Source organism: Herpailurus yagouaroundi, unplaced genomic scaffold (assembly GCF_014898765.1).
Source record: "Herpailurus yagouaroundi ecotype Mexico unplaced genomic scaffold, PumYag 164, whole genome shotgun sequence".
Taxonomy (NCBI): Eukaryota; Metazoa; Chordata; class Mammalia; order Carnivora; family Felidae; genus Herpailurus; species Herpailurus yagouaroundi.
Genome location: NW_024412405.1, coordinates 466,988 through 488,187, shown reverse-complemented (window position 1 = coordinate 488,187; position 21,200 = coordinate 466,988). Strand labels below are relative to the sequence as shown.

At 60.0% G+C, this 21,200-nt stretch overlaps 1 protein-coding gene across 1 annotated transcript in view; it reads right to left on the bottom strand.

The window, feature by feature from the left end:
• Window positions 1-395: 395 nt before the first annotated feature.
• GAS6 (growth arrest specific 6) overlaps window positions 396-21,200 on the bottom strand; it is a 33,022-nt gene continuing 12,217 nt past the window's right edge. The window contains exons 3-14 of the mRNA XM_040486993.1: window positions 20,909-20,971; window positions 14,743-14,865; window positions 14,051-14,173; window positions 11,090-11,212; window positions 10,449-10,570; window positions 9,938-10,056; window positions 9,540-9,729; window positions 7,773-7,937; window positions 6,435-6,603; window positions 3,622-3,794; window positions 1,896-2,124; window positions 396-866 (exon numbers count right to left, since the gene is read on the bottom strand). Coding sequence (XP_040342927.1) covers window positions 712-866; window positions 1,896-2,124; window positions 3,622-3,794; window positions 6,435-6,603; window positions 7,773-7,937; window positions 9,540-9,729; window positions 9,938-10,056; window positions 10,449-10,570; window positions 11,090-11,212; window positions 14,051-14,173; window positions 14,743-14,865; window positions 20,909-20,971 — 1,754 coding nt within the window. The 3' untranslated portion in view covers window positions 396-711. The remainder of the gene's footprint in view (window positions 867-1,895; window positions 2,125-3,621; window positions 3,795-6,434; window positions 6,604-7,772; window positions 7,938-9,539; window positions 9,730-9,937; window positions 10,057-10,448; window positions 10,571-11,089; window positions 11,213-14,050; window positions 14,174-14,742; window positions 14,866-20,908; window positions 20,972-21,200) is intronic.

Genomic DNA, 21,200 nt, shown 5'->3' with positions numbered 1-21,200 from the left:
TCTTCCTGGGCTCAGTGGGCTAGGGGTCATCGCCTCCACTCCATCTCCTGGTGCCAATTCCAGCAGCCCCACCGCAGAGCAGGGACCTCCCAGAATAGAGAAAACAGGGATTCCCTTTACATACAGAGAAAGAGGGAGGCTCAGAGGTGAATGGGTTTGTCTGGGGGAAAAGCAGCAGGTGCTGGCCAGCCTTGATGCTGGAGGAGTGGCCAGGGCCCCCTGCCTCTGCCTGGGTTGCGTCCACGGCACAGAGAGCAAGGTGGCAGCTCCCAGAGCCAGGGGCGGTTGAGGGGTGGTGGAGAGGGCACCTGGGGCAGAGGCTGGCACTCGGGACCCTGTGCCGCTGATGCTGGCTGCCAGGCACTAATGGGCAAAGACTGGAGCTGGCAGCACAGTTAGAAACGGTTCTGTAGATGTTTTATTTTTCCATGTTTTCAGGCCAGAAAGAAGCATTTGGTAATAAAAATAACAGAATTATTTTCCTGGGTCTGCTCCGGTGAGCGCCAGCCTCCTGCCTCCGGCCTCCCGCTAGGAGGCTTTGGGGGTTGGGGCTGCAGCTTCGGGTCACTAATACTAGTCCCCTCAACTATTTACACATATGTTACAAGGCAAAGAACAGTCTCGGAGAAAGTGGCCTGCAGGGGTGCGGGGTCCGGAGAGGCTCACGCGGGCAGGTGGGTGGGGTCACCGCAGCCTTCTCTTCCTGCTGCTCTAGGGGCTGGCCTGCTCGACGGGGGGGCAGGAGTGTGATGTGATGTCACTGTGCTTGTAGGCGGCCTCGTCCAGGTCCAGCGTCTGCTGGTTGACCTCCAGGGTCATGCAGCCGCGGTAGAAGGCCGTGACTGGCGCTGAGGTCACAGGCACGTCTGGGCCAGTGGGGAAAGAACAAACAGCATCTTAGCAGGCGAGCCACCCGTCCATCTGGAGCCTGGGCGGCCCACCCACCACGTCCCTCGCCTCGCTGCTGCTCCCAGGCACCCCTGGGCCCTTCTCCGTCTTGGCCTTTTGTCCTCAAGGGCACGGATTCCTTTCTGTCCAGAACAGCACCAGCTCGGCCAATGCCCACAGGCACCACTGAACACCCGGCCAGGTCCCCAGGAAGTGCACACGAACAGTCACATCAGTAAATCAGTGTTATCTCCTTCTTGGCCCAAATGAGTCACTCAGGCTGCGGGGTTCCCAGTCCATCGTCTTCAAGAGCTTGTTTGTTAAAACTAAATGGAGTGTGTGTTTGGCAGCCAAGGCAGGAATCGTGCGTTCTGCACAAAGGAGAACCTGCACTGGGCTGTGCGGGGGCGCACGTCAGCCTTTCAACCACCTTTCTACCACTTTGCCCCGATCACTTGGCTCACGGCCACGGGCAGTCACGTTCTGCCTGGTTAGGAACGGGTCCCCAGTCTGCAGGAGGTGGCCGTATGCCAGCACTTCCTGGGGTACAGAGGACTCTGTCCCCAGAAGCTGCATGTTAGGACAAGGAGGCGGGTTGGTGAGGGCCTTGGCCAGAGCCTCTGTCTGACGCATGCTCAGGTGGGCGCTCTTGGAGGACACAGGTGCAGCATGTTCAGGCTGACACCCGTCCCCACTAAGCATGGTCTCGGACTCAACCCCTGAACTGCCCAGCTAGTGCTGATAAACACAGCCATCACAACGCCCGTCAAGAGGTGCACCTGCATTTTTCTCTTCCTCTAAAACACAAGTTCTTTCTGGACAGAAATGCCCTGGCCCAGTCTAGAGCCAGCGCATTGAGGACGGTCAGACAGCTGGTGTTCCTCCCCCTCCCCACCGAGCGCCCCTCCTTCCCCAAGTGCCCCTCCCCCCAGCACCCCTCCCTCCCAGAGCACCCCTTCCCCCCGCCCCAGTGCTCCTTCCCAGGTGTGCAGCCCCAGGAGCCCTACCTGGAAGTCCGCCAACAAAGGTGAGCACAGAGCCCTGTAGGTGCCTCTCGAGCACGGCCAGGCTCTCCTGCAGCCCCGCGGCACTCACTTCGCTCTGGCCCCTGGTGCCGTCCACCTCCAGGGTAGCCTCACCCTTCTGCACAGAGACGGCCACTCGGTGCTCCTGGCCGTCACAGACCTTGATCTCCATCAGGGCCAGGGTGACTCCCTCCACAGCCAGGACGACCAGCTGTGGGGAGACATGCACCTGAGCAGGCCGGCCTCCTGCCCCGTCTCCCATCACTCGAGCCCTGGGGCGGTGGGGGGGGGGGGGGGGGGCAGTGTCCCTGCAGCCTGCACTCTGCGGCCCACTGGTGCAGGACTCAGTTTCCAAGTGTGTAAGATGGGGGCGGGGGGGCGCCACACCCTCCAGTCATCCAAGTGGGGGTGCTGCCAGTGCGGCCATGATCCGGAAGTGGGACGTGGCCACTTCCTTGACGTGAAACTGCCCCATAGGCCACAACGCAGTGGTGGGAGGTGCGGGGCAGTAAGTGCAAGCATCCCAGAAGGCAGCTGGCCCTATGCATATGGGGATGCTCTCACCAGACAGAACAGCCTCCAACAGCTGGGAACAGAAACACGCTCCCACAGCAGGGAACAGAAACACACACTCCGGTAACGGGGAACAGAAACACACTTGGAACGGACATGCTCCAAAAGCAAGGAACAGAAACATGCTCTGAAAGCAGGGAACAGAAACACACCCGGAACAGACATGCTCCGAAAGCATGGAACAGAAACACACACTCTGGTAACGTGGAACAGAAACACACTCTGACAGCAGGGAACAGAAACACACTTGGAACAGCCACGTTCCAAAATCAGGGAACAGAAACATGCTCCAAAAGCAGGGAACAGAAACACGCTCTGTAATCAGGGAACAGAAACACGCTCTGACAGCAGGGAACAGAAACACACTTGGAACAGACACGCTCCAAAAGCAGGGAACAGAAACATGCTGTGACAGCAGGGTTTGGCCTGGTGTCTCTCATTCTGCACCCCGGACAGTGAGCACTATTGTGTGGGAGCGCCAAGCTGTTTGCAGGCAGGCTGGGGAAGGAGGTCTGGTGTGTGGACTGGTGTTCAGTGGTGGTGGGTCTGGATGTGGCCCTGCTACTGCCCGGTCCTGGGAGCCTAGGGCTGGACCATCTGGGGAGGCAGGCTGGCTCGGTGCGCATGCACCCTCCTGGTCAGCCGGGTCCTCATGCTTTGGATAGAGGCAAGAGCATAAAAGCTCCTTCCACAGCCTCCTCGCTGTTCCCTAGGAAACAGTGGGTCCCACATGGCAAGAGTCAGCATGGCTGGGTGTGAAGGGTTGGCTGAACCCAGGGCTTGGCCTGCATCCCCAGAGTTTTGGGCTGGGCCTGCACATCTGAGCTGGCAAGGGAAACTGGAAGCCTGAGTTTGTTAGTGAAATGATCACAAGTGTGAGTGACTGATGCACATCGTCCTAAACGGCCAAGTCGGCCGAGTGTCTGGTGGGAAGTGGCCCCGCCACACAAGTGCTCCCAGGCTGCGGCCCACACGGCTCTGACCACAGGTTGTGTCGGGTGACCTCGGGTCAACAGAGTCCCTGGCCGTGTGGCCGTTGGACTCGCGAGGGCTGTGTGACGCCGGGGCAGGGCTTCCCGAGGCAGGAGCAGGGGACCCGCCCAGGAGGGGAGGCCTGGGAAGCAGCGAGTGGTACCTGCTTCTTGAGCTTCTTGGTGGAGTGGTAGTCAACCAGGGCCACGGAGAGGGCGACCACGTGGTCGCCGCCCACCAGCGCGAGCAGCACCCCTGTGTCAGTGGCGGGGCGGATCCAAGCCACGACCTCTATTTCCCAGGCTGCCTCGGTGCCGACGGCCGCGGACGTCCGAGCTGCGGTGAGGGCGGCACATCAGAAGGCGATCCGGGTGGGGCAGGACGCGGTGAGTGGGGGTGGCCTCGGAGGGTAGGCGGGGTGACCGCGAGAGGGCCGTCCCCGTGGGGGGCTCCTGACCCAGGCTCTGGGCCCCTGAGGAGCGGCTCCTGCCCCTCCCTGCCCGCTTTCCCCCCAGGACGGGCCAGAGCATCGCCCGCAACCCCACCGCGCCCCGCCTGTGTCCCTCCGGCGGTTTGACAAGGTCGGAGGTGCTTGGAAGACGCTGCACCGAGCTCCATCCCCACAGACCACATGGTTTCGCGTGAGGCGAAGCGTTGCTGCCATTCTACCGCCTCAGCCGAGTGGCTCCTCACTTAGGCGCCTTATGTATACACAGCCTACATGACGTCGTACGTGTGCTAAGTGTGTGGTGCAGAAACGATGCACGGGGGCCTGAGCCAAGGCGTGTCAAATGTCCCCACGTGTCCTGCGTGGACAGTTCCAGAAGACATATTTTGGTAGAAAGGGCTGGACTGTGGTTGTGTGAGGACAAATATGACACCACATTTCCTCCCTACACTTGAATCATCTGACGACCAGAAGCCCCTTTGCTCCATGGTTGTAAGCGCCTTTGTCTCAGAAGATCTTCCAAGTCCTGACGAAGGAGCCCGTTCGGCCCTCTGGTGCCGCAGCAGGGGCCATATCCGTCGGAGCTCAGGCGCCCTGGCCACAGGCCGGCTGGCACCACAGTGAACCATGACCTGGGCTCCTGGCTGCTTCCACTGGACTACAAGCACTGCAAATCATCTGTGCGTCCCCCGACTCTAAGTGGGGCTTGTTACAGTCTGTTCCTGATAATCATTCACTGAATCCAATGGGCGCAGAACTGGAAAAAGCAGCCAAAAAACAAAAACAAAAACAAAAACCAGTGATCTTCTCCGTGGCCAAGTTTCACCTTTATTCTTGATGGAAGAGAGGAGTGTTTCCTGGCCCTGAATTTTCCCCGAGACGGGACCGGTGCACTGTGGGGGCGGAATCTTCTAAGGCACCGGAGCCACGGCTGTGCTGAGAAGCCGTGGGGAAGAGGGTCTCCCCCTGAACTGCTGCTTGGTGCAGAGGCTGTGACTCTCAGGGAGGCTTCTCTGTTCTAAGATGCGACTGTCTGAGGTTATGAGAGACGCATCGAGTTCTAAGTGCCATCTGGCCTTTGCTGTCATAGAACTGACTGCCCCAAACCAGTCCATGTGGACAGTGCACAGACCGTGGTATGCACAGGTCTGTGTTACAACAGAAAACGTCTGTGATACTCAGAAGAAAAGTAATGAAATGTTTTGTGATACCAGATTTTACCCTGAACATTATGATGATGTTCTACATCTTCCTGTTTAACAATGAGACCAAAGGAGTAACGTGTATGTTGTTACCGGCTGGTTCTTTCCTCAGAAACACCTAGTACTTTCGACAATGAAAGCAAAGATACAGGTGGGGGGTGACCCAAGGTCCTGAGAGGACAGCCTGCCTCACTGAGGGTAGAGGAGTGGGCCCCCATAGCCTCCCAGTGGGAGGGGTCATGTGGTCTGTGGTGGGGGTGGCAGACCGGAGCCTAACATAACCAGCTCGCCATCTGGGGAGAGAGGGTCTGCAGGTGGCCCGTGGAGACAGGGAGGACAGAGCCAGACCCCAGGAAGGAGCCAGGGTGCACTGGGTGGGGGGGGCCCGCCTGGACCGCAGTGTCGGCTGGGAGCAGGGAGGCACCTGTGAGGCCACCAGACACACAGGCTGTGGACGTGGGGTGGGCGGGGGGGCACCTGGGCCCGTGAACCCGCCAATAGGGTCCACACAGTTGCGTGCATGTGCATTTTCCTGGGCCTGGGACCTGGCTCTCCTGATTCTCTGGGCACAGTGACAATAATTTAGGGCTCCAGGTCTCATGTGCTCAGGAAACAAGGTTAATTTTAAACCTAAGTAAGAGAGAGGAGGGAAAATCCCTTGGTCCCAGGGTCAAACAGAACCACTCAGCGGTCACCACTGACCCACGCTGTTCATGCCAGCACCCTGAGCTCTTTCCCCACCAGCTGGCGATCAAGGACGCACAAGATTTAGAACTTCAGTCCCAGTTAAAGTCTGTTTCTGAGACTGTTCCTCTGTCAGCATGAGCGGGTTGTTCGTTGTGTTGTGGCCCTCCAAGGTGGCTGTGCCGCTCTTCTCTCCTTTAACACTAGAGCTCTCCAGGGGCCCTGAGACGGCCCCTGTGACTCCAGGGTGCTGCCCCTCAGGGTCCCCGGGACGGCCCCTGTGACCTCGGGGTGCTGCCCCTCGGGGTTCCTGGATGGCCCCTGTGACTGGGGTGCTGCCCCTCATCCGCTCCTCAGGATGCTCTGACTGCAGAGTCAGCCATGTTCCCCACAGCCGGCGTGGACACACCTTCACTCATCTCGTCCAAGAACCGTCTGTAGGCATCCTCTCAGATCCTTCATGTCCTCCTGCCTGCCCCGGTACCAGCACGGCCGCAGTCTTCTCCCATCTGTCCCGTCCTCCTCACTGGCTGACATGAGACCCAGAGTGGGAGCAGCCACCTGCGAGGTGGCTTCCTGCCTCGTGTGTTTCTCACTGCCTGTTGTCTGGAGGCCCAGCCCCAGCCGGGAGCCCACACTTACTGTAATCGAGGCTGTAGAAGGCAAAGCCGGTCCCGGGGTAGAAGGACCCTCTCTCCGTCACGGAGAAACACTGCATCTTGGAGTTTGCTTTCACCGTTTCTTGGATGGTGGTGTCCTCGCCACTCAGCCAGTTCCAGCTCCTCATACAGCCATCTAGACGGGGGTTTATCTGGGAAGACAGAGAAATCCACGTGGCTTCCTGGGACCACAGAGACTCCCAGATACCATGACGAGGGGCCACGTGGTCAGAGCGTGGGATGCCCTCTGGGCTCAGGCATGTGGAAATCTGCCAAAAGATGAACAATTCCTACCTGTAAAGATGACTTATTTCCCTAAAGGGCTCCACACTGGGCACGATGACTCCTTGCAGGAGGCCCAGCACTCGCGGCGGGTCCTCCTGCCATGCGTTGTGCACGGACGCCCACCTTCTGTGGTCGCACGCTCACTCCCAGAGCAGAGCACTGGCCACCCCCGGGAGGACGTGGGACGAGGTGATGTGAGCAGTGGTACCTGGTACCTATGGAACTGAGTCCAGGGGCTGGGAGTGCCAATTCCAGTGCACCAGGCACGTGCTACATGCTTTGGAGCAAATCGGGTCACCCCTGCCTGTATCTGCAAAGTGAGGAGGCGTAAACAACTGTGGGACCCCCTGGAATGGAGACTGGCACCCCCTACCGGGATTCCGGCCACTGACGGCCACGCGCTGGGTGACGGGGAGATATCTACCGACCAGGGTGTGGGCTGTGGTGCAGGAAGGGTGAGGTCGGGCAGAGCTTCGAGGTGGACTAGTACTGACCTCTTCCACTTGGGTGGAAGTCCCAGCAGGACTAACAACCCAACTGTTCTTGGAAATTGTCAAAAAAGTTGACTGTGTTTTTTAATTAGAAAAAAGGTTTTTTTTAATGTTCATTTTTGAGAGAGAGAGAGAGACAGCGCACAAGCAGGGGAGGGGCAGAGAAAGGGAGACACAGAATCGGAAGCAGGCTCCAGGCTCCGAGCTGTCAGCACAAAGCCCAACGCGGGGCTCCAACCCACGAACCGTGAGATCTGAGCCAAAGTCGGATGCTTAACCAACTGAGGCACCCAAGGCGCCCCTTGAGCGTTCTTTTTGCTCAAAAATAATTTCATTGTGTCTCATTTTTCATGCGAAATAGGAATTTTTGTCATCACTTTAGATGAAAACTAAAGCTACTCTCACAGGGAGAGGCGGTCCACACATGCTTGCTGACTTCTGGGAAGCCACCGCCTAAGCCTGGGAAGCACTAAACACAGCAGCTCTCGGGCTCGCCTGTCCTGATGGGTCCTGCACTCCGACTCCAGGCTGATGATGGTACTTACTGGCTGGATCAGGTCCTTCTCCTTGAAGGGAATGCCTCCCACGGTCAGGTTCAGATGATACAGTCCTCTGTCCAGCTGAAACAGGTCCCCGGCCACCGCGATCTTCATCACGGCATCCTTGTTCACCTTGATGACCAGATTCCGGTCCAGCTCCTCCACAGAGATCTGAAGGAAACCAGGGCCGGAGAGGCGGGGTGCACCTTCACCCGGGACCCCCGTCCCCGGGGCTCACTCGCACACCTCCCTGTCCCCATGTGCCAACACAACCTCCCTCCAGCCGGGGTGAGGCTCCAGTTCCCAAAAGGCCCCCAGCACTGGCTTCTCCCTTCGCTCCTCCTCCTCCAAGTGAAGCCCCTCGAGCCGCGTCCCTTGCCCCATCCTGGCGCCTCTATAAGCCCTGCCGGGAGCTGCCTCCTGGGAGCAGGAACCCCGCCTGACATCACTGTTTTGGTGCCTCACTTCTCCCAGCCGCAGGGGCCCCATCAAAGGCAGGGGGCACGTTTCTAACTCCCAGCAGGTAACTAAGTGTCTGGCACGGACCGGATGCTGTGCGTGAATTCACATGGACTCCAGAAGTTTGCATCTTTCCTCCTTTCCAAGCAGGAGAATGTAGAAACCTCTCTCTACACTCTGTGTTCTCCTAACCCTCCAGAGGTCCATCAGTTTCCTTTTTGGTTAAAACGGGAAACTTGTCGGTACTTGGGTCAGAGTGTGGTCAGGAGGACACGGTGTCCGTGAGGGGGCTGCAGGGGCAAAAGCAGGTCAGGAGGGGTGGCTGCAGGGGCTGCCAATGAGCCGACCCCGCTGACCCCATCCTGAGCAGCCAGTTCATGCACCGGGCGGGGGCAGCTGTGCCAGTCACCCATCACAGGCCCTGCGTGCCCCAGCTTTCTCACCTGGGCGCCGCCCACCCCCCTGGACCCCACACACCCCACGACCACAGGGGCCAGGCTGCCCGTTTGGAGCACGTGCCTCCCTGAGCCCTGAAGGAGGCCGCGTCCCTCTGGCTCCGCGGTCTTATCTGGGCTTTGCTGTCGGCACCCCTCCCGCAGCTCCGGAGACCCTTGTGCTGAGAGCTTGGGAAAGAAGGAAGGTGGCCTTACTTAACAGGGTGGACGCCTTAGCAGATGTCCCAGTGTTTTTATTCAGAAAGTCCTATTTTAACATAGCTTTTAAAGGGCAAAAGGATGCTCTTCTCTCCCAGGTGCTTACTAAGAGCCCACTTCCAACCAGGGCCCTCCAAACTTCAGGAAGGGTCCTGTGTGTCAGGCTGCTGTGCAGGGGGGTGCAGGCAGGGCAGTGGTGGGACACCTGCCTCTGGGGCTCTGGGTGCTCAGGGAACTCTCCAGAGGGAGGCACCCGTATGTGAGTGCGCCTGGGTCAGGGCGGGAAGGGCGCAGGTCCCAGGATGCTGCAGACACTTGGGCAGGAGCCGTGCCTAGATTTCGGCCCTGGACCCCCAGCTTCAGCGCCACGGACATCCTGAGCTGGACAGTTTTCTGAGGTGGGGTGTCCTGTGCACTGCAGGGTGACCAGCAGCCCCTGGCCCCACCAGGAGCTGCTGTAATGGACAGAATGGTCTCGGGGACACAGCCAGGTGTCCCAGGAGGAATGGCCCATCGAGTGTGAACTTCCCAAGGGCCGGGGCCCATGCCACTATGTGTAGTGTTCACCAACTGTCGGGTGCCTAAGCGCACGAGCAAACCCCAGGCCCTCCCCAGGAGTCTCTACGCCGCCCGGGCCAGGGGCGGGGGTGGCCACGCTCACCGTCTGCCATGTGCCATGGTTGATGACAGGCCCGCTGCTGGTGACTCGGCCGACACCACCGTAGCGGAGCTGCAGTTCCAGCCGGCCAGCCCGCAGGCCCAGCACGATCCAGGCACTGTCTTGATGACCTCCAGCAAAGAACAGGACCCCTTCGGGGTCAAAGGTCCTGAAGTCGAATTCAGCGAGCAGCCTGAGGGCCAGCATGAGAATCATCAGGTGACACACAGGCCCCATAGGACCCAGACCGACACGGGCGGGCAGGCACCCCGGGACTCCTTCCCCAGCGCCAGAAGCAGGCCCCGCAGTGGTGGGTGTCCATGCTGACCCAAAGCCTGGACTTGGCAGCGGGCTGCCGTGGATGTGCCAGGACCGCGGGGGGGCTGCGAGCTGCCTCCCACCTGGTGGGCTGCAGCCTTTTGAAGCGCAGTCTGATCACGGGGGTCCCGCTGAACATGCGGCCCAGGTACAAGGACTTCACGCTTTTGGCCACATTGAAAGGCACGCAGGGCAAAATGTCCTGTGGAACGGGGGCGAGGAGTGTCAGGTGGGGCCCACCTGGTTCCACCCCTCCTGGCCACACAGGGCTTGTCAGGGTCGCAGGTCGAGCCCCCCTCAGCCATTCTGCCACCCAGGTGCATAAACAGGAGGCAGATGGGTCCCCCAAATGTTGGAGTGGGATGAGCGGGTGTGGGCGCACCCCCAGTCTGGGGGCTCTGGCTGCACGCGCACTGGGCAGGGCCTGCTTTGGGTGCAGGCTGCCTGCTGGGCCGCGGGTAGGGAGCCGCCCTGGGGGTGTCACGCACAGGACAGACACACCCCCCCCATCCCGCATCGCCACTGCCCTGGGTCACCAGCCCTCCTCCCTGAGAACGGTCTTCCCGAAGGGGGCAGCCGCCCCGAGGACACTACCTCACAGGTGTTCATGTCCGGAGACAGCTTGAGGCCCCCACGCCCATCACAGTGGCAGGTGTAGCCCCCTGGGGAGTTGACACAGGCCTGCTCACAGCGCCCCTCAGCACACTCGTCCACATCTGTGGCCACAAGGGAGATGGGCAAGCCTCACCTGTCTGGTCACACATGCGGCGTGCTCTCTACGGGCTCCACAGCACATGACTCAGGAGGCACCCACCCCCCACTGCGCCCACAGTGCTTCCCGGCAGGTCCAAGGAGCCGCTGGAATAAGCCAGCTGGTCAGCCACAAAGCACGTCCTCGTCTGAAGGGTCCACTGCCCCCGGGGCATGGAGGGTGTGAGCGGCTGCACATCCCCAGCTGTCCCCAGACACAGTAGCTGGAACTGAGGGCCACACACAAGCCCATCTGCTACGGCGGCACAGGGCGTACGGTCTGGGGCAGGTCAGAGAAGGTGCCGAGTTGCACTCAGAGGCAGCACGAATGCATGTGTGTATTGTATGTGCACATGTGTGCACACACGGCACGCACACTCATGTGTACACGAGCACACGTGCTCACAGGTGGGTGCGGTGTGTTGTGTGTGCACGCCTGCACATGTGTGTGCGCCTGGTGCCGGTGGGCGGCTGGGAAGAGGTACCTTGACAGGCCTTCTCCTGGGGACTGAATGCGTAGCCCTCATCACAGAGGCAGGCGTAGGAGCCCGGCAGGTTGCTGCAGCGCGCCTCCCCGCAGGCCCTGCCGTCTGCACACTCGTCCACGTCTGCAAGAAAACCAGCATGCTGGACCGGAGGGTTTCTGACCGCCATGGGGAGATGCTGTGGCGGGAGCACCGCGCATCGGGGGCGCAGCCCCCGGGGCAGACTAGGCCCACGCCCCCTCCGCGCAGCCACCGATTCTGCAGCCCCAGGCCCAGGCATTGGGGCCATGGGGGGCAGTTCCAATCGGTGTCCTGGACACTGGACAGGGCTCTGAGCACTGGAGCACAGGAGCAAAACCCCAGGGGCCTTCCGAACGGAGGGTACCCTGCGTCCCTGGAGCAACTCCCCCCCAGTGCCCCCGGGATGCCACCTGCATCTCCCAACTCGGCCTCCACTCACACCCTGGGTCTCTCCACCGGAATTCAAACACCACAGTATTGACAAGTTATCAAGGCCCTTCCTGAGGTTCCGTCCATCTTGCCCCTCCAGCAAACGACCAGCACGAAACTTCTGCAGTTAAAAACCCATTTCCTCCAGAGTCAGAAGGAACAGGTGGCTCGTGTCATTGCTACTTCAAACACCATGGGTCCTTACACGGCAACACAACACGTGTGTCTCCGAGCCCCATGCCATTCACGACTCCTCACGAGGGCAGCTAAACGCAGGCTTGCAGGTGCAGAATGAGGAAGACGTCGCTCACCGACCCCAAGAACGAGCCAGCAACCGCCCACGTCCCCCGAGAGACGGCGTGTGAAACCGCCAGGTTGCACCCGATCCATTTCCAGCTGTGTGGACGCTTCTGAGCCTGGACTTCATTTCAGGAGCCAGGCAGGGCCAACCCCACGTCCAGAACCTTAGGAACCTGGCTCCCCCTAGTACGTGGGGCGTGCCAGCCGCACCAGGGAGGACACCGCGCTCCCTGCTCTGCACTTACACTTGGCTGCAGGGCCCCGGGCTGCTCCGCACACAGGATGCCTCGTTGGCACAGGCTCTCTCTGAACACGGCCCATGAGGCCCTACCATGGTACCAAGGAAACCACAGGGACCCCCCACAGCCTCCGCAGCCTCTGTTGCTCTACAGAAGCTCATGACCTGGGCTTCAAGGGGTGCAGAGTCCCTGCGGGGCCTGTGACAGCAGAGGGGCCGGGGCAGGAGGACCCGAGAGCCCGCGGCAGCATAGGGAAAGGGCTCCCCTGTCCTGGCCCTGTGCCCACACGCCAGCACTTCCCAGGCCGGGAAGCCTCCCCATGGGAAACAGCGGACAAAGCTCCGGACCCCACGTGTCCACGTGGCCCCTTGCCACCTTGCTTTCTTCTCCCACAGTGCCCATTGGCCACAGCCACAGAGCCTCTGGCAGTACTGTGGGCCGGGCTGGGGGCCCAGACAGCTGAGCTCCAGCCTCTGGGCCCCTCCTCCCTACACCTCACATCCTGCCAACACTCTGCCCATTGGAGATGCCACTGTCGGGCAGTTGGTCACAGAGCACGGTGACTGGGAGCCAAAGCAGGTGAACAGTGTGCAGCATTGGCACGGGGAGGCAGAGAGCCTAGGCCCAACCATACTGTGTGCACTGCGGCCAAGAGGTCCTTGGGCCCAAAACAGGCTCTTATCGCCCTCCCCCTGCGGGGGCCCCCGGCCCACCTCCCAGCCATGCAGGCTGGGGACCCCTCCTTGCAGCCAAGGACAGATGATGGAGAGGCCTGGGTCCCATTCCCTATGCTGCTGGGGGGCCCTTGAAGTGGGGTGCAGCGATCCCACTCCCTCCTTCCCAGTATCTCGGGTTCTGACTGAGTAGAACAAGATGGAAAGTCCAGGCTCCACAGTGATAAGGCTCCCCATTCCCCACAGCCTCCCTTGCCTGCATCTGGGGGTCCCAAGGTCCCCAAAGAAATAGTTGATGGCCAAGAGAAAGGGAGGTATGTGAGGACCGGACTCGGCAGGCACACCCTGAAACCTGGCAGCAGAGGTGGGGCGCCTGCCATCATGCTAATCATTACTCAGTCATGCTGAGGACAGCACCTTGCAGCCTGCTGACCCAGCAGGTGCAGAGTCCTGTCCCACTACCCTACACGCTGTTCTGGGGGCAAAGGCAAGGATGCAGGGAATCTCTGGGACCCCTAGAATCCTCACACATCATAGACTTGGCGAGCGGGTGGGAGGGAGATTCTGGTCACTCAGGGACTTCTGAGGAGGCTAATGCAGGACGTCCCCCATAGCACACGGCACATTTCCTGGGGGCGTCCAAACAGACCATCTGCCCGCTGCCCTGAGAACCCTGCCCCTCGGCCCCAGCAGGTAGAGGTGCGCGGGCCACGGAGGGGCCCTTGCTCCGGAGGCTGCTTCCCCTTCAGTACCTCCATCTTGTTCCGGGGCAAGCCAGCAGCACTCAAGAAACGTCCCAGATTCCCAGGGACATGCCAGTGACAGACGTCAGCAGGTCCGAGTTGGAGGGTGGGGTGGGGGTGGGCGGAGAGCTGCCCCTGTGAAGTGGGGTGCCCCTGTTGTGCAGTAGGCTGGCCACAGCTTGCAGGATGCTGGGCCGCAGGGGGCCCGAGACAGAAGGGACGAGAGTTGCCTTCCGCTTGAGCCTTTGCCAGAGGGAAGCAAGCCGGGTGGGTGTGGATGGGGGCCGCCCCTGGGTCAGAGGGAGTGGCTGAAAGCCCGGTGACTCATCCCGGGTTGGATGCTGGGGCAGCTCCCGTGGCCGCTGACATGCCCGGGCATGTGCTCTGCGGAGGCCCCTCCCCCTCCTCCCGCCTTTGCAGGGACCCACAGCCTCTCTCGAGGTGACCACCAGCCTCAGCAATCTGGCCATCGTGCCGACTCTGGCAATTTGGCAGCTGCACAGACCGACGGGGAGGGCACGGGGAGGGCTCGGGGAGGCTCGGCCCGGGCGTTACCTTGGCAGGTCCTGCTGTCCACCGAGAGCGCATAGCCACTGTAGCAGGCGCAGTGGAAGCTGCCGGGCTTGTTGAGGCATATTTGGTTGCAGCCCCCATTCTGCTGGCTGCACTCGTTGACATCTGGGCACAGAGCAAAGACAGGCTGGGGAGCATGCAGAGGTGACGCACAAGCACCTGCACGCCTGTCCCCACAGGAGACCCCGCTGTGCCGAGGGCGGTGCCCGTCTACCGCGAGTGCGCACTGGAGGAGGGCAGGGCCCCGGGGTGGCTTGGAGCAGCAGTGAAGGGGCCCCCGAGGTCACCAGGTCTTGGGGCGTTTTTCCTGCGGCTTCTTTGCTGACCCCCCAAAACTGCAGACAGGGAGGTTGGACAAGGCCCCACCTAGGGTCCCCAGGGGTAGCCCTACGGTGGCTTTTCTTCCAGTCCTGCCTGAGCCAGGCCACTGCCAGCACCTGATAGCTTCTCAAAGGTTGGACAGCGCCCTGTCCTTGGAGGCGAAAGCAGTGCCTCTCCATGTTCTTGGGGGACGTGAGGGGCCAAGGGGCCCCTCCTCTCCTTTCTCCTCTGAGCCGGAGGGAGGTAGGCCGGCCATGAGGGGCCAGGTACCCGGACAGTCTGGGGCTCCTGCCTCCTCTGGAACAGGCCCTGCACATCCCCGGATGGGCTGGGGGCACAGGGAGGGGCCTCACCTCTGTCACAGAGCCGCCCGCCCCAGCCAGCTCTGCACTGGCAATAGAAGTTGCCCATGAGGTCTTGGCAGACTTGGGTCCCCTCCTTGTTGCAGGGGTTTGGGGAGCACTGGTCAGGCAACTCTATGTTGAGAAAAAGGAGAAAACATTCAGCTGGGAGGGAACGGCCAGGGGGCAGGCCCACCGAGGTGGGCCCAGACTAGAGGCATGGACCCCAGTTATGGGCAGGAGAACAGTCATGGAGCAGGTGGGCCAGGCCCTCGTCTGTTCCAGGGAGATCTGGGTCAGCTTGTAGGGAGTGTCCACCTGCCCGCTGGGCCAAGGGCAGCAGAGGAGGACGGGGTGGGCCTGGCTGGGCCCCTTGTGCTCTGGCCTCCCAGGGAGCAGGCCCACAGACCCCTGGCTGACCTTAAGGGTCACATGAGGAACCCCCATCCCGGCCGACATCTCCACCGTCCCCGGCCAGGCGCCCCATCCACTCAAACCCCAGCATGCTCCCCGCAGGGCTTGGCGGCCACAGGAGCACCCCCACACCACCTGGCCGGATGCGGGACTGCCCAGGCCCAGGCTGCCTTGGCTCTCCCAGAGAGGGGTGCCGGCCAGCCCCTGCTCAGGGGGCGGTCTGCCGGCCAAGACTGTCAATCACCACCTGCTTCACAGGCTAGTTGAGACAGTCGCAGGGAGTGCCTTCCAATGACTTGGCATGTGAGCAACTTCTCACAGGCCGCTGAAGCCCAGCTCCAAGGTGCCATAGCTGCAGGGCCCGCCCACGAGCAGCCTGGCTTGCCTGGGTGCCCGTGCTGTGTGGGAGGGGCTGGCCAGGGGTCTCCAGGGGATTTCAGCACTGAGGCCCAGGCTGACCTCTGCCGCTCTCACTGTGCCCATGCTCGGCAGGCCCAGGAGATTTCCGGCCCTGCAGCCCTTGTGTGGGTCAGCTCTCGCCTTGGTTCCTCGACATACCTTGGCCAGCCTTCCCCTCCCCTCTTCCAGCATGGACACCTGCCTCTTCCAGCCTGGGGACAGCACTGGGCCTGTGGCTGAGGTCCAAACCCAGGGCCAGGGCTGGTAGACGGGGTGGGAGATGCCCAGAGTGCCCGCAGCAAACTCGCTGTCCCTCAGGCAGGTTATCCTTCAGCGGTGTGGACAAAACCTTGCTGCTCTGGACCGCTTCCCTGTGGCCCTGGGGACTGTGGGCTCCAGGCTGGCCAGCTGACAGCCATCCCCAGGCCCGCAGGGGAGAGCAGGTCACTTTGTCACCCTTCCCAGGGCCATGCACCCCACAACTCTCTGATCAGGTCAATCACTTCTCTTGTATTTACATGTATATACATATTTTTAACATTTATTTGTGTTGGAAAGACAGCATGAGCAGGGGAGGGGCAGAGAGAGGGAGACACAGAATCTGAAGCAGGCTCCAGGCTCCAAGCTGTCAGCACAAAGCCCGATGTCGAGCTTGAACCCGCGAACCGTGAGATCATGACCTGAGATGACGTCGGACGCTTAACCGACTGAGCCACCCAGGTGCCCCACTTCTCATTATTTATGGAGAGAGTAGCCCACACAACGTGGCGGCTGGGCAGGTGGAGAGGCTCGTCAGACTCCCGGGTTTTCCAGCCTCTTCTCTGCACGAGCCAACAGGGCCCCCAAGAGCCGAGAGCTCAGGTGTCTGTCCTGCTGGGAGACTGACCAGGTGGGCACAGGCCACTGTTTATCACTTCTTCCTTAAAATGACTGACATTTCAGGGGCGCCTGAGTGGCTCAGTGGGTTAAGCGGCTGACTTCAACTCAGGTCATGATCTCACGGTCCATGAGTTCGAGCCCCGCGTCGGGCTCTGTGCTGACAGCTCAGAGCCTGGAGCCTGTTTCAGATTCTGTGTCTCCCTCTCTCTGACCCTCCCCCATTCAGGCTTTGTCTCTCTCTGTCTCAAAAATAAATAAACGTTAAAAAAAAATTAAAAAAAAAAAAAAAGACTGACATTTCCAGCCCAACGCCAGGTTTGGGGACAGCATTTCTGCCCCAGGCCTTGCTTGTGGTCACCAGCAATGAATTCCTAGTAGAGCCCTTCTCTGCCTCACCAGCCTGGGGCTCAAGTGACCCCCAGCCCATCTGGGCCTCCTGTCAGCCCTCACTGGCAGGACTCCAGACTCCACCAAGCTGCATCCCTTTGTCCCATGCAGGTCTGTGACCTTGTCACCAGGGCCCCACTTCTTGGGGAATCCGCATAATTGTGTGCAAATAACTGGGGCCTGAGTCTGGCATTGGGCTCCTCCTGTGGCCCTGCCACACTCACTGGCAAGTGTTGACCGGACACAGCATCCCCAAATGCTTTGTGACACTTGCACAGTTGTTTTTGGCAGGGAAGGTAAATGCCTTCTCCCCGTAAGCAAGCAAGAATTGGGTCCAGGAATGAGGAAACGGGGACTGGGAACGGCGTGTCCCACAGCCACCAGGAGCTGGCAGGTCAGCCCTGCAGACCCCACGCTGCCCGTGGGGAGGGGCAGGAGGGCTGGGGAGGGCAAGGCCCAACACCAGCCCCAGAGATGGCAGATAGGGCAGGAGGGTTGTGTGCCGTGTGCCAGGGCCTGGCCTGCCTGCTCACAGCACAAGCCCAGTGGGGCCCCCAAAGGCAGAAGGGTGTCTCCACTTGACGCATTTGGTTCAAGATTCAGTTATTTCAGAAGTGTGCATTTGACACGTGGAACTGCCTGAAATGGCTAAAGCTCCTTGAATAAAAACGCCTCAGGGACTCACAGTCCAGGGTGGAGACAGACTTCCCCAGGGGACACCGCAGCAGGGCTCCCACAGGACACCCACAACAGCGGCCCCAGGACCCAAGGAACGGGGAGGGGTGGTATCTGAGCATCTGAAACCGGGCAGGGGCCCAGCGAACTCCCGTGGGATCGAGGGCGTGCACCTGAGAGCACGGGTGAGGATAAGCCTCTGCAGGCACCCAGGGCACCCGCTTCCCTGTGGCCGGGCCTCCAGCGAGAAGGAGCCTTGAGAACATGGGGTTCCCCTCGCCCCCACGCGGCCCTGCTGCTCTGAGCAGCCGTGTGATCCCTCGACAGGAGGCCTTTCTCTCCATCTCGGAATGAAGGTAAAGATGAGTTATAAGCTGGATGACACACTCAGTGCAGGGCCCACTGTGGCCAAAGGGAAGGGGCCCTTCGGACACGGCGGGCGGAAGGTGGAGATGTCGGCGGGAAGAAAGCCCCAGGCCTGGAGCGCAGCAGGGCTGGACACGGGCACCTGGGCAAACCGAGACATGGGCTCTTGGGGGACATTGCTTCAATTCTGACAATAATGGACAGTCAAGCACTCAGCTCTGCTGCCTCACGGCCACCAAATGAGACAGCTGTCGGGAAGGAACCATGAAAACAGCCTAAAGTTGCCCGAACTGTGCTGCGGGTGGAGAGGCCTGCAGGAGCCACTCCGGGGGCGCAGGGGGTGGGGGTGCAGGTGCGGGCAGGGCGTGTGTCCTTCCCGAGTGACAGGCCTTGGGTCCTTGTCCCCAACTGCCTTCATACACACCCCAATAAGGACGCACTGTATTTGCAGGTTGCCCCAGACTTCGGAAAATTTAGAGGCACAGACGGTGTGCAGTCAGGCACCCATGGAGGACGACACATTTGACCATAGCGCACAGTCCAGAGAGACTGGGCATGGGGGGGCGTAGCGCCGCCACTGCATGAGATCTGACCCTGGTGCCAGCTCAGGAAGCCCCCCTTCCTTCCTCACCCCAGCCGCCACCAGAGCCCAGAGCCTCAAGCCCATTCAGAACGCATCTTTGCTATTCAAACAATTCCGGTCCCTCTAAGGCCACAAAATCTCTCACGTGGTACAACATGGCCCAGGACTCAATGACTTTAAATAAATGCTGTTGGAACAAGGGTGCACCTCTCTGGAAACAATGATCTTCACGCTGTGTCAGGAAGCATGGATAACTAGGTAACTTTTTATGATTTCCAGAAAAGGGAGCCTGAACCCAGGAATTAAATACTTATGGGGGTGCCGGGGGGCTCGGCCTAAAACCCAGGAATTAAACATCTACGGGGATGTAGAGTGGCTCAGTGAGTTAAGCGTCCAACTTCAGCTCAGGTCATGATCTTGCGGTTTGTGGGTTTGAGCCCCGTGTCGGGCTCTGTCCTGACAGCTCAGAGCCTGGAACCTGCTTCTGTGTCTCCCTCTTTCTCTGCCCCTCCCCCATTCATGCTCAGTCTCTCTCAAAAATAAAAATAAACATTAAAAAAATAAAGCAATCTCATCAATTTGGAGACATAATTTAAAAGAAAAAATTGGTTTAGCAAATTAACAACAATAAAAAAATTGCTAAAAACAAAAAGCCAACATGACATGAAACTAAAACTGCAATGACCATGCCCCTTGGAGAGGCCGAGGTCACGGGCTGACCCCAGGGAGGCCGAGGTCACGGGCTGACCCCTGGGAGGCTGAGATCATGGGCTGACCCTAGGGAGGCCAAGGTCACAGGTTGATCCCAGGGAGGCTGAGGTCACGGTTGACCCCAGGGAGGCTGAGGTCACGGGTTGACCTCCAGGAGGCCAAGGTCATGGGCTGATCCCAGGAAATAGGCTGACCCCCAGGAGGCCGAGGTCACAAGCTGACCCCAGGGAGGCCGAGGTCACGGGTTGACCCCAGGGAGGCTGAGGTCACAGGCTGACCCCCGGGAGGCTGAGGTCACGGGCTGACCCCTAGGAGGCCGAGGTCATGAGCTGACCCCAGGGGGCCAAGGAAGGGAGCCTGCTCCAGGTTGCCAATGATGCATGGGCATGGATTTTGACCACCCTGAGTTAACAGGCACTTGTACCCAAAATGACAGAAGCCAGTCTGCTCTGCACCTGCTATTGTGCCGCTGTCCTGGGGTCAGAGGGGAGCAGGGGCCACGCGGCCTCACCACTCTTCCCTCGCCTTCCTGAGTTAAATCAATCATTTCTTCTGCTCCCCTGAACCAGGGCTTGGGCCCGTTACCCAGGCCAGGCGAGTGGGGTGAGGCCCTTGGCCGGCACACGGATGGGTGGGTGGCTGGATGCAGCAGCACCACAAGCCAGGCCAGCCAGTCCATGAGCAGCTCTGGGTCCTCCCCTCCTGGGCTCCCCGGGGGCGGCAGGCCTGGCCTCAGGTGCAGGGGCTGCGCGCCCAGAGCCCAACTGCCCAGCACGCGCGGCGAACACACAGACACCTGGGCTTAGGGTCGACCAGCCAGCTCGCCGTGAGGAGCTCAGACCTGAGCCAGGCCCAGAGTCAGTCCCAGCTGAGGTGGCTACAGCGTTCCTCGCCAGCGAAAAGTCAGTGTTACTGAGTGATCACTTACATGATGTTAATAAGAATACAAAAGATGCATGATAAGCAGAGGGAAAATTGTGCGAACGGCTAACACATAAAGCTCAGCTTGACTCGGTGAGAGAAACATAAACACAAAGACTGGGAGTCACCCTTCATCGTTTATACTGGGTGAAACCAAAAAGCTAAAAAAAAATGCACCAGCTTGGCAGAGATAAGTGGGTGGGCCTCCTGCTCGCGCTCGCTCGCTCCTGGCGTAATTCAGGCTCGAAATGAGAAATGACACTGGGCTTGGTGCTGTAGGTCCCGCCCTGGGATTCTGTCCTGCAGACACCGTCAGATGCATGTGAGATTTTATTTGTACTTGTCAAAAACCGGAGGTAGCCTAGAAGTCCCCAGTTCACAGTTAATGCTACCTACCCGAGCCGGTGTTGCCGTGAACGTGCATGTGTGCCGAGCTGCATTCAGGGCAGAGAGAGGTTGGCACGCCCGTGTGGTAAGCTGGCATTTGTGCAAAACAAGAGACTGTGCGTATGTGTTTACGGGCCCCAGGATATTCTCAGATCTGGTAACCGGGGCCTCTGGAGCCTCACCGGTTGACCAGGAGGCACAGCCGGGGGCAAAGTGCTCGCTCCTCACACCCAGGAAAGGCTTAGATTTTATACCGCGTGCACTGCTTGCTTATTTAGAAAAACGAACCTCACTTGCTGCAAAGGGCAAGTTCAGTGGAAAAGGAGCAGAGCTCAGGCCGGGGCTGCAGCTCCTTAAGGTAATGGGGCTAGTCAAGGTCCCTGGAAAACCACAGCAGAGCCTGAAGTTACCCAAACCCGCGGGGCTTTGAGGGGAACAGCAGGGAGGCGGACTTACTCTGAACGCAGGCGGCGAAAGCTGGGCTCTTGCTGTGCGGAGGCCCATGCCTACTGACGCAGTCTGTAAGACAGATGGAAAGCAGGTCAGTCATTCTTGTCACAGGTGACAGACGACAGGACAGACCTCAGAACTCATGAGTCGTCTCTGAGCCACCTCTGGAAGAGGAGATTATTCACATTCCCTAGGTGCTCCAGCTTTTGTTATTAGAGATTTTAACGCTGGCAAGCAAGAAAAGGCCTCCCACTAAAAGGCTGAACTGTGTCCAAAGGTCTGTCTGCGGCCTCTCTGG